The following is a 15,713-nucleotide window of genomic DNA, read 5'->3' as shown; positions in this document are numbered from 1 at the left end:
AACATAGCTGAGCAAGAAATTTACCAAGCCATTTTATGCAAAATCCAGTGTATTTTTCTATCATCTTTGCTTCACAGCTATTGGGATATAGCAACACCAACCCACTTTACAGCATCATTGAAAACATAAAATACTGTATATGCAATGCTCTTTAGAGACTACTAAATGATGGCGAAGCAGTACGGTCCTAAGGATAGAGTGTTAGCCTGGTTTCTGTGTTCAAATTTGTCAATGATGAATTCACCAGAAGACAACTTCAGACAGTCATAAACTCATTTGCCCAAGAATTTCCCATTTTTAAAAAATGGCTGCACGGTGAATGGCTGGTTACACTTGCACAACACAGACACCCTTTAACATTTCTATGTAGCACAGAAGGATTGATGAAAAGGAAGTGGTAACTGGAATAGATATTCCACCTACCCAACATCCTCTGGTAATTTTGAAATTCACAGCACCATCATTAGTCATGTCCTGCTTACAGATTGTTGATGCTTAACAGTGGGATGAAATGACAACTGTTGCATCCTAGAAGAGTAACTTCTGCTGACATTATTCCAGATACTGAAATTGGACACTCTCTTCCAAACAGTAAGTAGCAGAAGCCACTCACATGTGCAAACACTACCAAAGCAAAACTCAAACATACTATAATCTACCTGAAGCTCTTGCTGCAGCACAACCAGGTTACCACCAAACACTATTCTATTTGGCATGACAAAATTGATCCCACAGAAAACATGCAAGAATGTGATTAACCTGTGGAACCCCGTGTTTGGGGCAGGGAGGAAAAAAGGGTGGAAATTTTTAACACAGGTCTTGCCCACCACTGCCTTCAATCCTATCCCAAAATAATGCAAATTTTAGATAAGTTTTCCATCCTTGATGTACAGCATGAAGGACACATGCGTACCACAAAATCTTTGCATTGTCACCAGCAAAGCTTGGCTAAGACTCATCCCTAAGTGTGTGAGAATTCACTTATCACCTTCACACTTTACATATTCAGTATAAGCAAGCCACAGAAAGCCAGTGACAACACAACAGAGACAATACTTTATACCTATGCCACTCATCATAATGTTCAATTAATTTCAAAACTTTGGACTTGTATCTTGGCTTACACAGTTGATTTATGTGCCTTTTCCCACCACTATTCAACTTTTTTTGTGTAGCCTTAAATGTTCTGATTTGTATGCCTGGGAATTTCTGCTCTAGACTACCATCTGGATTGATAATTCACTAATACTACTAGTGGTGGGAAAACAGCAATCTCAAATCAGGATTTCTTTTTTCCCTCTCCAATTGAAACTGGAAACCATATACACCAAGAATACTGGTTTAGCAGTGGGAAGACAACCATATCAGAAACCAAGCAAACATTTTCCCCCTTTCATACCTCAGGAAAAGGTTTAGGGTTTTACACAGTTCAGAAAACCATGCAGCTCACAGGCCACAACCATGAGAGTCCAAGCACGCCCCGGACTCACATGCTCCTCCATTCAACTCCTCCTCCTTTGCAAGCAAGAGGTCAGCCAATCTGAATGTGAAATCACATTCTGAAATTAAGCTGTAGTCCAGAACATCAGAACAGTACTAGATCAAATGAGGCTAAAGCCATGACCACCTGAACTAGCTCATATACATACCGTATTTTTCTGTGTATAAGACTATACTTTGTCTAAAAATTTTAGACCAAAAATTTAGGGTCGTCTTATACATGGAAGTAAGCTGAGGAGAGTACAAAAACAAGTGGAGGGGAAAGCAGGGATCAAATTGTTCCTGCAAGGGTTTGATCCCTGCTTTCCTCTCCACTTGCTAATCCTTAGCAAAAGGAAAGCAGGGATCAAAGCGCTGCAGGATCGCTTTGATCCCTGCTTTCCCCTCCTCTTGCTAAGTCCCATGGGGCTTAACAAAAGGAGGGGGGAAAGAATCAAAGCAATCCTGTGGCTGTATAAGGGGGAAAGGGATCAAAACGATCATCCAGTTGTGGGTTTGCTTTGATTCCTTTCCCCTTCCTTTTGCTAAGCCCCGCGAGGCTTAGCACAAAGGGAGAAAGCAGGAATCAAAGCAATCCTGCAGCACTTTGATCCCTTTCCCCCTACACTTGCTAAGCCCCACTTAGATTTCTTAATTTGGGGTTAGAAAAGTGGGGGGCATCTTACACATGGGGGTGTCTTATACATGGAAAAATATGGTACCTACTGTATTCACCTCTCCTCACAACTCCTATTAAGTTTTCCCAGCAAAAGTTCACTGACTGTCAAGATGCTAAGACTGGAAAGCACATGAAAAGACTGACCCAATGAACCCTTGTTTCTGAACCACATGTACCACTTAACTTCTACCATTTAGAAAAAACAAAGCGGAAACATACTTATGAATAGCTATTTCGGCAGAGCTTAACCCTCTCCTCTGCCAAACATTACGCTAAAATGATTTAGAAAGAAAGCATCTCTAGATAATGATAACCTTGTAATGCCACTGAAAGGCTAAACCTCATCCATATTTCCTGTTTATATAGGACAAATTAAATATAAGGAAGTATTTCCTTTTAGTCTTTTTAAGCTAATAAGATAGCACAATTCAGTAAACAAAAGCAAGCACAAAGCTGAGGGGAAATGCTTGGATCAGAGCTCTGCGTTCTCTTTTACACCGTTCCAAGAGCTTTCATGTGGCTGTACATCACTGACAGATTGTATGAAGCATCTAATGTTCTAAGTAGAACAGATGGATATTTTAATTGCACAGAGAGCTCCAAGATATATCAATACCACCATCACCAAGAGGGGAGATGTTACAAAATTTCCAGCTATAGTGTCTGATGATAAAAGACAAAAAAAAAAATAATAATAACCAGCAGCAAGATGGCTTTCAAGCTTTTAACAGAATATAACTAACAGCCCCAGGAAAGTGAAATTGGACAAAACAGGCTGAAAATAACAGAAGTCAACTCCATTTTTATACAGGTCTCGGCTTATTCTATTTATTTATGGCTGCAATCCTGAATGGGCTTCCTAGGAAATATGTACTACCACTCGCTTGGAAGTCAACACACATAGGTAAGGTAGGAAAAGCTGAAGAATTGCAGACCTAAGGACACAGGTTTAACAAAACTCTAAGCCTATAATCAGAAGTATATTTAAATCCTTCACTAAAAGTCAACGTGTTTTTTTAAAAAAATACTAACAGTACGCTGTGGGACAAAGGATCTAACATTTGATTTACTGTTCAGCTTAAAATCCTTATTACTAACAGTACCAAATTGCTATAGAAAGGCACATTCCAGAAAGTTTCTGAAGTGGGAAAAGGACACCAAAATCTTTTAAAGTTACATGAAAGTTATACAGGAGATGGAGCAAACTTGTTTTCTGTAACTCCAGGGGACATGACCCAAAATAACAGGCTTCATGTTAACATTATGGGGGGAAAAACATGAACGTCGTGACAGCTACAGTTGCTCAGCAATAGAATGGTTCGTCCTGGAGGTTGGTGGCTTCACTTTCATTGGAGGTTTTTAAACAGAGGATAAATGGCCACTTGTAAGGCATGCATTCGGTGTACTGTAGATTTCCTGCTCTACCAAGGAGATGGGTATGATAGACCTTGGAAGTCATCTCCAGCTCTACAGTTCTATGATTCAATTATTCTAACACTGTTGCTACTAATGGTTGCAACTCTCAATGTGGACAGTAAGAACATTGCTCCAAATGTATGAGAAATCACGTCGCCAATCCCTGTATTCGACCAAAGCTGGAGGCACCTCTAGCTCTTCAGACAAATCCAAAGTTTGGTAGGCCCTCGGACCTCCCTGAGGTCTCCCCTCCTCAGAAGGAAGAGGAGGAAACAGAGCAGGTGAGACTGGGATGGCAAGCAGTATGCAAAAGCAACGTATCGATCCAGGTGGCCCTAAGCATGAAGAAGCAGGACACTGGACCTTTGCAAATACTGTCTAGCTCACAGGTTCAGTAAATCCACAAACACCTCTTCAGAACCCATAATGAAATTCTTACATGAATTTCATTATGGGTTCACAGTGCTGATCAGATAATTGTTCTCTTCTACTCTGCTGAAAAATCTGGACAACACAGAGCAAGACATACCAGGGGCATATTAATACTTCCACAATTGCTACCTCTATTGCTATAGCTGTGCGAGCATTAACTTAATAAGGAGAGAGTGAAAAAATTCAAAATCAGGGCCATCACATTAACAAGAATGACTGACAACATGCACCTCTCTTTACATCACTCAGTCTGACTGACTGGCACTAAGAGGACAATACTGGACTAAGCCACATCAAAAGCGTTTCTATGACACGTAAACCTCCTGGAATCCAGTCTTCTTAAAAAATTAATAACTTTAAAAACTGTGAAGTGACTTAGAAGGAGAAACATGAACTGTCTGCCCTGGGGTAAAATAACAAATTAGCTAAAAGCAATTCATTTTTTTTCATTCCTTCTTTGAAAGTTCAGCCTAAGCTTCTAAACATGGATGAAATTCAGAGTTTGTCTCAAAAGATTTCAGAAACAGTGAGACTTAGGAACAAACTATTTTGCACAGATACTAAAGAAGTATTATCTGGCCATACTGGCTGGAAGAATTCTGTGAGATGTAGTCTAAAGAATCTACCTTTGAGAAGTTTGGGAGCTGTAGTCCACTTACTCTGAAAGAAGTCCAAAACAGTACTAACTAGAAGCACAGAGATTTAAACAGGTATTACTGAATTTGCAACTCGCAGAAGCAGATAGGTGATATCCTGAGTGGCCATGCTAGCTGGTGGACTTTGATAGTTGTAGACCAAAGAAATTACATTTCTCCCACAAATCCTGGGCTAAGTATTGGGATGTAGGTGGGAGACAAAAGGCCAGCATGAAAAGTAACAGTGCGGCAGGGGAAGAAGGGAGAGATCATGGGGGTTGGTTAGGACTTGTGGGTTTCTAGTCTTGCTACAAGCTGAATGGGTACCAGGAGAGATAAATGAGAAAAAAATAATTTGTGTGGCAGGAAAGGAGAGAGAATGCACTGGGCAAGAGCAAGATGGATTTGACTGAAATCAAATAATTTAAATCAAATTAATTTTTTTTTAAATAATTGATTTTTATGCACTCTGGGTGAGAGGGTGGCACTCATGGGCAGAAGCTTGGAGACATCTAACACATTTGCCAGTCTAAAATATAACACATGGTATGCATTATATTGCTTGCTTGTCCAGAGACATCACTGTGGATTATTTAGCTCTCTTGAACATTTTCTTCCTATAAACATTACTACAACTGTTGTGCCAGTCCTCAGGTTATGACAAGCATACATAAACACACATATCTAGAAGTCAAAGAGTTCACTCTATGCATTAAAGCAGGACAAAGGTTCCAGAACAAAACCGAGGACTCCAAACAGTTATCATCTTGACAACCTGTATAGTTGGCTGATTTGAATAATAAGATCTCAGTAATGTGTGTGTATATGTATATGGCTACATATGTAGCCTGTAGGTCAGTACCCTTTGAAGAATGAGGTACAAGTTAAAAGTGTGTGTGTGTGTTTGTGCACACACACAAACACACACACACTTTTAACTTGTACCTCATTCTTCAAAGGGTACTGACCTACAGACAACTGCAATACAGCACAAATAATTAATATTTGTAATCTTTAAAATAAAACGGCACAGTACAATCATAGGCATGCATTTACTCTGAAGTAATTCCGGCTATGTTTAACTTTCAGCTAAAAATGTGCATATGATTACAACCTAAAATGTTATACAGTATTTCTTACAATCATTTTTCATCCTGTACGTTTGCCTCATTGTTTCCTCTTAGCAACAGTACTACTAAGATAACATATGGAATCTATCTTGCAGCTCACCCGCTTCTCCATCCCATTACATTCTGGAAGGCCATTTAAACATTCTCACAAATTAAAAGAGATGTGTTGATTTGAAGTGGATCACGTGTTGATCATTTAAGACCTGTGCACACATTTAAACCCATATTATGTTAGTTCTAAGGTGCCTCCAACTGCTTACCAATCTTTCTTAAGTTAATCATACTATCACTAGTCATATTTCTAAAACGATGCTTAGAGCTATTGAAACGCAGACAAGTTTTTGCAGTTTCTTCCTAGAAGATCAAGTATTGAGTAAAAAATAAGTGCTATGTGCACTCAGTAGTTGATTGGATAACATCAGTGGTTTAGGTATCAAATTCCCAGAGGCTGGAACTTCGATTCCTTTTTGTGTTTCTTAGGAAAGCAGCCAGCCTATGTAGCCATGGATAAGCCCCATGGAGCCCCCAGAAGAAGTAAATCACTTCCAAATATCCACTACTTCGAAAACTCTGGGCCATTAGTCTGAATCAACTTGATGGCACACAATTATCGCTATGCGCACTCAATATCTTGGGAAGCAAATATTTTAAGAAAAATTATATAGGGTAGCAGTGGAATTGAGAACAGGATTTCTAAAGCTTCCATGCTCATGTTAGAAGATTTTAGCAAGTCCAACTACACAGGTCCACATTTTTGTATTGCTACTCAGAAATGCAGGAACCTCCTCCTTTCTAGTCATCCCTACCACTACCTAAATTCTTGCTGAAGATTTTGCAGCTAAGCCGAAGTATAGAGACTGCTTCTGCCTCCCCCCCACCCCATATACTAATTTGACACATTCAATTCAGGTGACACATTTACATTTGCAAAACAATTTCCTTTCCTTCTGTACCCTCCCACTCACACCCGCTAGTAAGTCCTTTAAGGTACAAAGGATTTTATGCACTACATAAAAACTGCACAGATTCATAATGCAACCAATGCAAGAGCAACCAGACAGCTGGGGGGGGGGATGCTGCAAATGCAAGACACAGCTTAACTGGAAAAAAATGACTAGCAGCAATCTTGCAAAGTGACTATTAGTTGTAGGATCATACCTGTAGAAATAGGCTCGCTATTTACTCCCTGTAACAGACATTCCACCCAAGACGTTTAATACGTAGTGCATAGCTCTTTCTGTTTGAACCCCAAACATTCATCCTGACAACAACTGGATGGCAGGTTAGGAAGAAATGCTAGGTTGGAGAGATCTCATCCTGACCTACCTCACATGGTTGTTGAGGAGAAATGTTGTTGGGGAGGACAAAGATTGCCTAGAGCTTCATGATCAGCAGGATGCTCTAGTCCTACAGAAAATGCAACAGCACACACTCTCCTGACCAATCATATTCAAAAATCACATCACAGCTTCAAGAATGTTAGTAGCCACTTATAAAAGAGGAAGCAATATGTAAGACAACGGCATTCAGACTTAAATTGTGCAGATCTTATCAGTGACATTCCCACACAAAGTGATATTTGGAAAGAGGTTGTCACTGTGATTTGTTCTACAGCCTGCATACAGTCATAGAAACAACAGACCCACAACAGAGTACAGTTCAACCACAGGTCCAGATCCACCTGCCTACTTAACCAAAGGAAACAAAGCTGCATTCACCTTGCACAGGTCAGTTCAAATACACATTTAGCACACAGTCTAGAGAGCTAATGTGCTGCATTTGTCAAAGGAAGCTGAACCTTCACAGAAAGGTCTGGGTTTTCCCTTTCACACCTTGGAGTGAGGAAGCATTACAGGCAAAGATCATCACTCTGGAGTGCATTCACTTTAACCCCAGAGCTAGTGTACCTTGAAAAAAGAGAAGAGCAATTTATGCTACAGCACAGTTCTCCTCCCCTTATACAGAAGGTCATTTGGGGCATGACTCATACTCCCATGTACAGATTTTCAAATCATCAAGGACATCTATGTAACAGTTACATGCAGAAAACCAACACAAAGAGTATTTGGGGGGGGGAGGGTTTGGTCAACCTTTGTTACATAGATCTAATTCAATGAAAAAATAATCTTACCCACACAAAACTGTAAACACATCCCACAATAGAATCTGCTCAAACAACTTTGTGCTGCAACCTGAAGGTTTAAAGAACTACTTCAAGTAGGGCGGGGCAGTTTCATTATTTCATTGTTATTTAATTAATTGGAGACCTCCACCATGCTTCTATAACTCCTCACTACTTCAGAGGTCTTCTGCCACTCAGGACAGAACAGGAATTGTCTGACAGGCCACCTCTGTCATCAGTCCTTAACAGAGGCACAAGCATTGATCCAGACTGATGGGAGTTGTTGTTCAACAAGTGGAATGTTACATGACACACATCCGCACTCCTGGCACACAGGAGCAAGCCCAGAGGCATCACTCCTACATAACAAATCTCGGGAACTTGGCCACAGACGGAAACGTCCACCAATTTACATAATGTTGGACTGCTGCTTGTTATATGCCATCAAGGCAAGTGAGACATTTAAGGAGTGGTTTTACTGGTTCCACACCCACACTGAGTTTCCGTGGCTGAGTGGGATACTGAACCCAGGCCTCTTGAATTCTAGTGCATTATTCTATCTATTACACCACACTGGGAAATGTTGTAGGTATCAAGAGGTTCAGACTAATGTAATGTATTAAACATGTCAAACCTGTTACAAGCTATTTTTATTTACAGGAGACAAAGATTTCCTCCATCTACAAGATCTCTTTTTTGTTTTTATTAGTGAAAATGATACATACTGTACATATATGCATACAATTTGAAAGGCTGCCGTTTCATCCTACCAGATACAATAAATGGGTTATCAGCTTAACAACACAATGAAGCTTTTGTGTCTAGCCTTTTCAAGTGAAGCAACCTCTCTCAAAGTTCACCTGCTTTTGGAGGGTGGGGTTGGAGAAAATCCTTCCAGATATCCTGATTCTAAAAAACTTTGCAGAGAACAAACTTCAGCAAACAAACTTCACCTCCTCCATATCCAGTAGCCCAAGAACAGCTTACCCCCATGCCAAAAAAACAGCTTTAAGCTTTATTAGCCTCTGAAGCAAAAGGAAAAAACATCTGAACAGCAAACACGTTTCAAGGTGAATCAGGTGACCCTTTCTTAAACATATTTCCTAAGGACACTTTTCAAGGGTTTCTACCTGTCAGTGATCTTCACCCAGCAGGTCGATAGAAAGAGACCAGAACCCCTAAAGTTTGTGCCCCTTCTCTTGGAAAGTTTCCTAAGTTCAATAAAACTATAAACACTCAAGAAAACCTAGCTTTTTCCCAGTACTCTTTTATATCCCAGAATGTCATCGCACACCATACACACATTCAAGTTGGCTTCAACACACTAATATATTTTCAAAAATGTTTTTCCCATCCGGATCACCCCATTCCTGGTTTAACTGCGGTGTAGTAAATGCTCAGACACGCCAAAGCGAGAGATCCAGTTTAACGCCTCCCCCCCCCCCCGTTGCTGCCCGTTAGGGGAAGTCGCGCCCCCCCCTCCCTCGGCTGAACCCACAGGGCGGTAAAGGGGCGATTCCCACGCTCCGGCGGCGCCCAGAACACGCCTCCCATTCATTCCTTCCTCACCCACCTGCATAGAAACGTATGAGGCAGCCCGTCTCCGAGTCCATGCCCTCCTCCTGCACCCGCCACAGGTCCCGGAAGCCCAGCTGGGAGAGGTAGTCGTTTTGGATCTGCAAGGGCTTCTCGTGCGACTCCAGCCGCCGGGCGGTCTCCCCGTGGAGCTGGACGTACAAGGCCGGGGGCTGGGGCGGGGAGGCGGCTTCCCCGGCCGGAGAGGGATCTCCCCCAAACGCCGCCTTCCCCCCGCCGGGGGACTCCCTCGAAGCCTTCTCCGCCCGAGGCTGGGCGGCATGTCCTGAAGGGAGGGCGCCTGGTCGACTACACTGGCTTCTGGCGGGGCCCGATCCGGCCCCTTCCTCCTCCTCCTCCTCCTCCTCCTCTTCTTCTTCTTCTTCCCCCGCCGCTGCCGGCGGAGTAGGGTCCGCTTCCAATTCCTCGGAGGAGGACGACGAGGAGGAGCCGCCGCCCCCACTGTAGGGATCCAGCCGGTCCGAAGCGCTCTCGGCGCTGGGGCTAAAACTCTCGGTGTCGGAGCCCCCCAGGAGGGACGGGCAGGAGAGCGGCGGGCCGGACAAGTAGAGCTCGGTGGGGGGCAGCGGCGGAAAGGCCCGGCCGGGGCTCCCGTCGGAGGGCGTCAGGCTGGGCCGGCCACCTGTCCGGCTGCTCTCCCCGCCCTTGAGAGCCAGGCGCCCCGGCCGGGGAGCCGCCTCCCCATCGCCCGCCAAGCCGTTGGGGGTCCCTCGCCGGCTTCGGGGCCTTCTCCCAGCTGGGATCGGGGTCAGGCTGCCTGCGGTGGAGGCCGGGCCGTCCGTGGAGTCGGGCAGGGCCTCCTCGGGGTCTCCGGGTCCAGCCGCTGGATCGGGCGCCAAATCATTTCCCACCTCCTCTCCTCCTCCTTCCCGGAGGAGCGGAGTCTGTGCGCTGCCTGTCGCCGCCGCTTTGCCCAAGACCCGGACGGCGCTGCTCCCCCCGCCCCGGTGTCCGAGCTGCAAGAGGCGAGCCGCCACCTCGGCCGCGGTGGTCTCCAGGGTGCAAAGCACCGGGAGCAAGTAGTAACCGCTGCCGCCGCCGCCGCCGCCGCCGGCCCCCCGCTGCTGATGGTGATGGTGGTGGTGGTGATGATGATAGTAGTAGTAGACATGGACGCATCCCCGCTGTAGGTCCCGCCGCACCCAGTCCCGCTCCGGCGGTTGGAGCGGCTGGAGTTGCCGAGGCGGCTTGGGCAGCAAAAGGAGGGTCTTCCGATCAAGGCTCCGGGTCCCCAAGGCGGCAGCGGTGGCCACCGGAGCAGCCGAAGAGGAGGACGAGGAGGAAGACGGCGTCGGGGGCGAGGAGGAGGCGGTGGCGGTGGCGGCGGCCGAAAGGTTCCTTTTCAGCCTTCCTCGCCGCAACAGTAGGGAGTTGGCGCCGCTGCCGGGAGCTGCTGCTGCCGCCGCCGCCGCCTGAGTCCCGCTGGCCGCCAGCGCGAGCGAAGACACTCCGCCGCTGCCGGGTCCTCCGGCAGCCCCGGCCCCTCGTTTCCTTCGCCGTTGCTGGCCGCCGACTACACCCGTCGTGGCCGTCGTTCCTTTGCCGCCTTCCAGTGGGCTGGGTCCTCCTCCTCCTCCCTTTCCTCCTGCTATGCCGCTGCAGCTTTCGGAGCCGGCGGCGGCGGCTGCTTGGCCCGCGCTGCCCGGCCGCTCCCCCTTGCCGCTCATCGGGGCCGGCGTCTGTCGGCTTCCATGCTGGGGTTGCTGCGCAGGTTCCATTGTCGAACGCTCGGACACGCCGCGTTCGGAAGAGGGGAGGGGGAGCGCGATTATGTAGCGGCGGCGAACATTCCGTCGGTGTCTCTGCGTTCCATTCGGCTCAGCCCCGCCGCCGCGCAGCAGCTGCCGTTGTCGTGAGCGCCATTAGGGACTGGAAAGGAGAGGATCAGTAGCAGCGGGTAGCCGCCGCCTCCTCCTCCTCCTCCTCCCCTCCCACCCGGCCTGGCCTCTCCTTCGGAGGCTCCTTATGAATATTAATTAAAGCAGGCCTCGATGAAGGCGGTGTAATTTTCTCTTCCTCCTCTTTTTTCCCCCTCCTCCTCCTCCTCCTTGCTCTCTCCCTACATTAGCAACGCCATTCCAGCGCCTTCTCAATATTCATGAGGGGGTGACGCCATCCTCGTGAGGTTCAGAAAGGCGGGGCCCTAGTGATAAACAAAACGTGACTATTTGCGCCAAAGATGAAGAAGATTGGGAGAAATCGATTCGTGAAAGGCGTGCCGGGAAACGTAGTGCTCCGCTTCCGCTCTGCCTCCGAAAGTATTGCGAAGAGCAGACTCCATTCCCCATAAGCCATTGCGCCTTTTCCATTGCGCGGGAGGGAAAGCGGTCGCTCTTTTCTTTTTTGCTCTTTCTCGTGCCGCTACCTTCTCCCCGCCCTTGCCGCTCCCCTCCCCACGCCTTCTGCCTGCCTTGCCCTTGACCCTTCCTTGTACCTGCCTGCTCTCTACAACATTTCCTTTCACGTGTCGCTGCATACTTCATAGACTCCAGCGTCTTCGGTAGGTTACATTTGCAGAGACGCTGTGAAACGGATTCGTCCAACCTAAGAATATTCGAAAATATTTGAGAGATTTTATTTCACTTTGATCGATGTTCTTCTTTTCGAGAAAGAAAATGAGCTTCATGCCAGAAAGATTCACACTTTCCTCTGTGACTCAGATGAGAAATCCATTGGTAGTTTACATTTAATAAATCCTGAATATGGTTTATTAACATCTCTTCAACAGCCACAAGTTAGAAAAGGTATTAAACAGTCACTTCAGAGGCAGTGGTTCCCAACCTTGGGTCCCCAGATGTTCTTGGACTAAAACTCCCAGAAGCCTTCACCACTAACTGTAAGGTAAAGGTAAAGGTTCCCCTTGACAATTTTTGTCCAGTCGTGTTCGACTCTAGGGGGCGGTGCTCATCCCCGTTTCCAAGCCATAGAGCCAGCGTTTGTCCGAAGACAATCTTTCGGTGGTCACATGGCCAGTGCGACTTAGACATGGAACGCTGTTACCTTCCCACCGAGATGGTACCTATTTATCTACTTGCACTTGCATGCTTTCGAACCGCTAGGTTGGCAGGAGCTGGGACAAGCGACGGGAGCTCACTCCGTCACGTGGATTCGATCTTACGACTGCTGGTCTTCTGACCCTGCAGCACAGGCTTCTGCGGTTTAGCCCGCAGCGCCACCACGTCCCAGAAGCCTTCACCACTAACTGTGCTGGCCAGAATTTCTAGGAGTGATAGTCCAATAACATTCTTACATCACTAAGGCTGAGGGCCAGGACTGACCGAAAACATTTTGCCGTCTATGGTAACATCCTCTTATACATGTAATAAAGGCCTGCTGGACAGGCAGTAAGAAGTGTCATGCCTGAGGGTAGCAGCTTAACTAGGAGGTTCAAGGCAAGCCGTCTGGTACACAGGTTTCTCCTCAAACACCTCACCACACCATGTCCCAACATCTGCTACATAAGGCACTGGCCTCATACTAGCCTGACCCTTCCTGCTAAGGACCTTGTATGGACCATGGGATACTTCACCTCCAGCTCCCCATATTGGCCTGTGGTCACTAACACTCGCACGCTGAAATGCAGACCCCAGCTGGTTTCACATAACACACACCTTAGGAGGGGAAAAGTTGTCCATTTTACGGTGTAAAATCAAACCCTTTCAAGATACAGTAAAAGTGTAAAGAATGACACTGATGCTCATTTTCTTCTTTTATATCTCTCAGACACCAGAAGAGGGTTGGGCAACCCTTGGTCATCCAAGACCACAGCTCTCTCAGTCCCCTACCCTTGGCCATAGCAAATGGAGCTTCAGGGAATTGCCATCTGAGACATCTAGAGGGCCAAACATTATGTGTCACTACATTAAAAGTACAGGAAACTGGTTTGCCATAACCAAGGAGTGGTTCAATAGGTGACTATCTCATAGAACTGCCTTGGGTTGTTCATGAACAGGCAGCAAAGTTTAATTTATTATTACTAATTTTTAACTCCCAGGGACAGATGATCGTACAATTTTCTCCTTGCCATAATAACCTGGCCAGCTTTGAGTTTTACATACCTTGTCTTAAGGGGGCAGATATGACATTTGCTATTCCCCCTAAGCTGGCAGAATGTCTTAGATCAGCCCCATACATACATATTTAATTCCCACAATAATTACAATAAATTGCTTAAACTACCAGAATGTGACATGCCCAAAGCCATTCTTTCATATGTTACAGCTATGCAGGGAGCTGAAGTGAATCTGACCCCATGCTCACATCTTGCATTTTATCCAGCAGTTGCCCACATACCAACTGAGAAGCAAATCACACTGAATTCAGTGGGACCTTCTCACAGATAGATGAGCACAGAAATGTAGCCCCAATAAATGTTCAAGCTTTTATGCAAATTTCAAGAGGATGTCTGTGCTTCAGCTTTACTACATGCAGTACTGGGGGGACATCAGGATGTGTATGGAATGGCTCTTTTCTACAGAGATTATGGTATACATTCATGCCTCTCCATGGAATTTTGGAGTCATGAATCCAGGACAAGGCTTGCAAAGAGAAAGGGAAACAAGATATTTCAGCCAAGGGAAACATGCCATAGCGACAATTCCAGTTTTTTCCCCCAGAACCTGCCACAGTTACAATCAGAATCTGGAAACATTACTTTGTCAGACTCCATAGATCTCCCAGCCAACTGGCCAATCTGGCTGGAGAATTTGGGGAGATACAGATTTGTTTTGCAAGGAACTTTTGCAAGCTCTGACTGCAATGTAGGTTGTAGTTGTAATGAAGATTGACTAAATAAGTCAATATGCAAAGAACACGGGTGGGAAACATACAGACCACATGCCGCTTGATTGCTTTTGCAGTCCCTGCCAGGTTCCCCACCAAAGCAGAATCACTGCTTTTTACCTTGTCAACTAGGTTCACCATGTTCAGACACCTTCTAGATATCTTCTGAAAATCTAGCACACAAACTCTGCATACGCTGTTTACAATTAAAAGGTAATGGCTAAAATCTGGTAGTAAGTCACAACTAGAGTAGGCCCACTGAATCAAGGAAACTTAGAGAGACGTTGACTCGCCACATCTCCGTTGATGCAATGACCCTACTTAGTTGCAACTTTCTACTGGATTTTAGCTATTGAGTTGTCAGCTACTGCCACAATGGGATGGCAGAGATCTGATGCAGCTGCCTTACCCCCCCCCCCCATATAAAATGGTTGATTGCAGACCTTGGACTAGCCCAGTCCACAGGCAGAATTATGCCGATAAAAGAGGTTTCTTTTCAACCATGTGTGGGGGAGGAGTATGCGTAAAATGTCAACAGCAACTGTATCGTTCACCCACACAGCAATCACAAATCTTAACATGTTTCCCTCACTTATCTGTGCCCAGGTGATGCGGCAGGTCAGCTAGTTGGCACTACATTTGGAGTTGTCACGTAACAAAGTTCTCACTTTCTTAGACATAGCTCTGAAATTATTGTAATGGCATGCTCATTTTCCTGGGGCTAAGACCCACTGAACACATCAAGAAAGCACACTTGTTCATGTCAAGTCTATCGCCCATGGATGGGGACCGCATGGTCTTCCAAATGTTGCTGAAGTACAGCTCCCAGGACCCCTAACTGGCATAGCCAATGATGAGTGAATATGAAGAGTTATAGTTTCACAACATCTGAAGAGCCGCCCATTCCCACTTTGATTATTAACAGAAATTTACATAAAAGCCTTATTATATGCATTTACTTTGACTAAAAATCTGTTCTGTTCAATGGGACTTAGTACTGTACCTAGTAAGTGCATTTAAGCATGTAGCCATAAGGAAAAATAAAATCTCCTACTGTATTTCCGATCTTCTCATCACTTGAGTGAAAAATTACTGGAATGACTGACAAGCATACAACATTTATTTTTATTATGAGGTTATGCTATTAAAACTGTTTAATAAATTTCATATAGTGCAATTGTGTGTGTGTGTGTGTGTGTTTGTGTGTGTGTGTGTGTGTGTGAGAGAGAGAGAGAGAGTTATTTCCCAATTATTTATAGCATATTTTATTTATTTATTTATTTATTTATTTATTTATTTATTTATTTATTTATTTATTTATTTATTTATTTATTTATTTATTTATTTATTTATTTCTTCCTTGTATTTATACCCCGCCTATCTAGTCATTTCGACCCCTCTAGGCGGCTTACAACATAAAGGATAACAAGTTCAAGAAAAAT

The 15,713-nt window shown here is 45.2% G+C and overlaps 1 protein-coding gene across 1 annotated transcript in view; it reads right to left on the bottom strand.

Annotated features, from left to right (window-relative positions):
• The window catches only part of PHLPP1 (PH domain and leucine rich repeat protein phosphatase 1), a 216,139-nt gene extending 204,790 nt beyond the window's left edge, over positions 1-11,349 (bottom strand). The window contains exon 1 of the mRNA XM_072998538.2: positions 9,467-11,349. Coding sequence (XP_072854639.2) covers positions 9,467-11,207 — 1,741 coding nt within the window. The 5' untranslated portion in view covers positions 11,208-11,349. The remainder of the gene's footprint in view (positions 1-9,466) is intronic.
• Between the last annotated feature and the right edge of the window lie 4,364 nt (positions 11,350-15,713).

This window comes from Pogona vitticeps, chromosome 4 (genome assembly GCF_051106095.1).
Source record: "Pogona vitticeps strain Pit_001003342236 chromosome 4, PviZW2.1, whole genome shotgun sequence".
NCBI classification, from domain to species: Eukaryota; Metazoa; Chordata; class Lepidosauria; order Squamata; family Agamidae; genus Pogona; species Pogona vitticeps.
The sequence above is the reverse complement of the archived record's forward strand: the minus strand, read 5'-3'. Positions and strand labels throughout refer to the sequence as shown.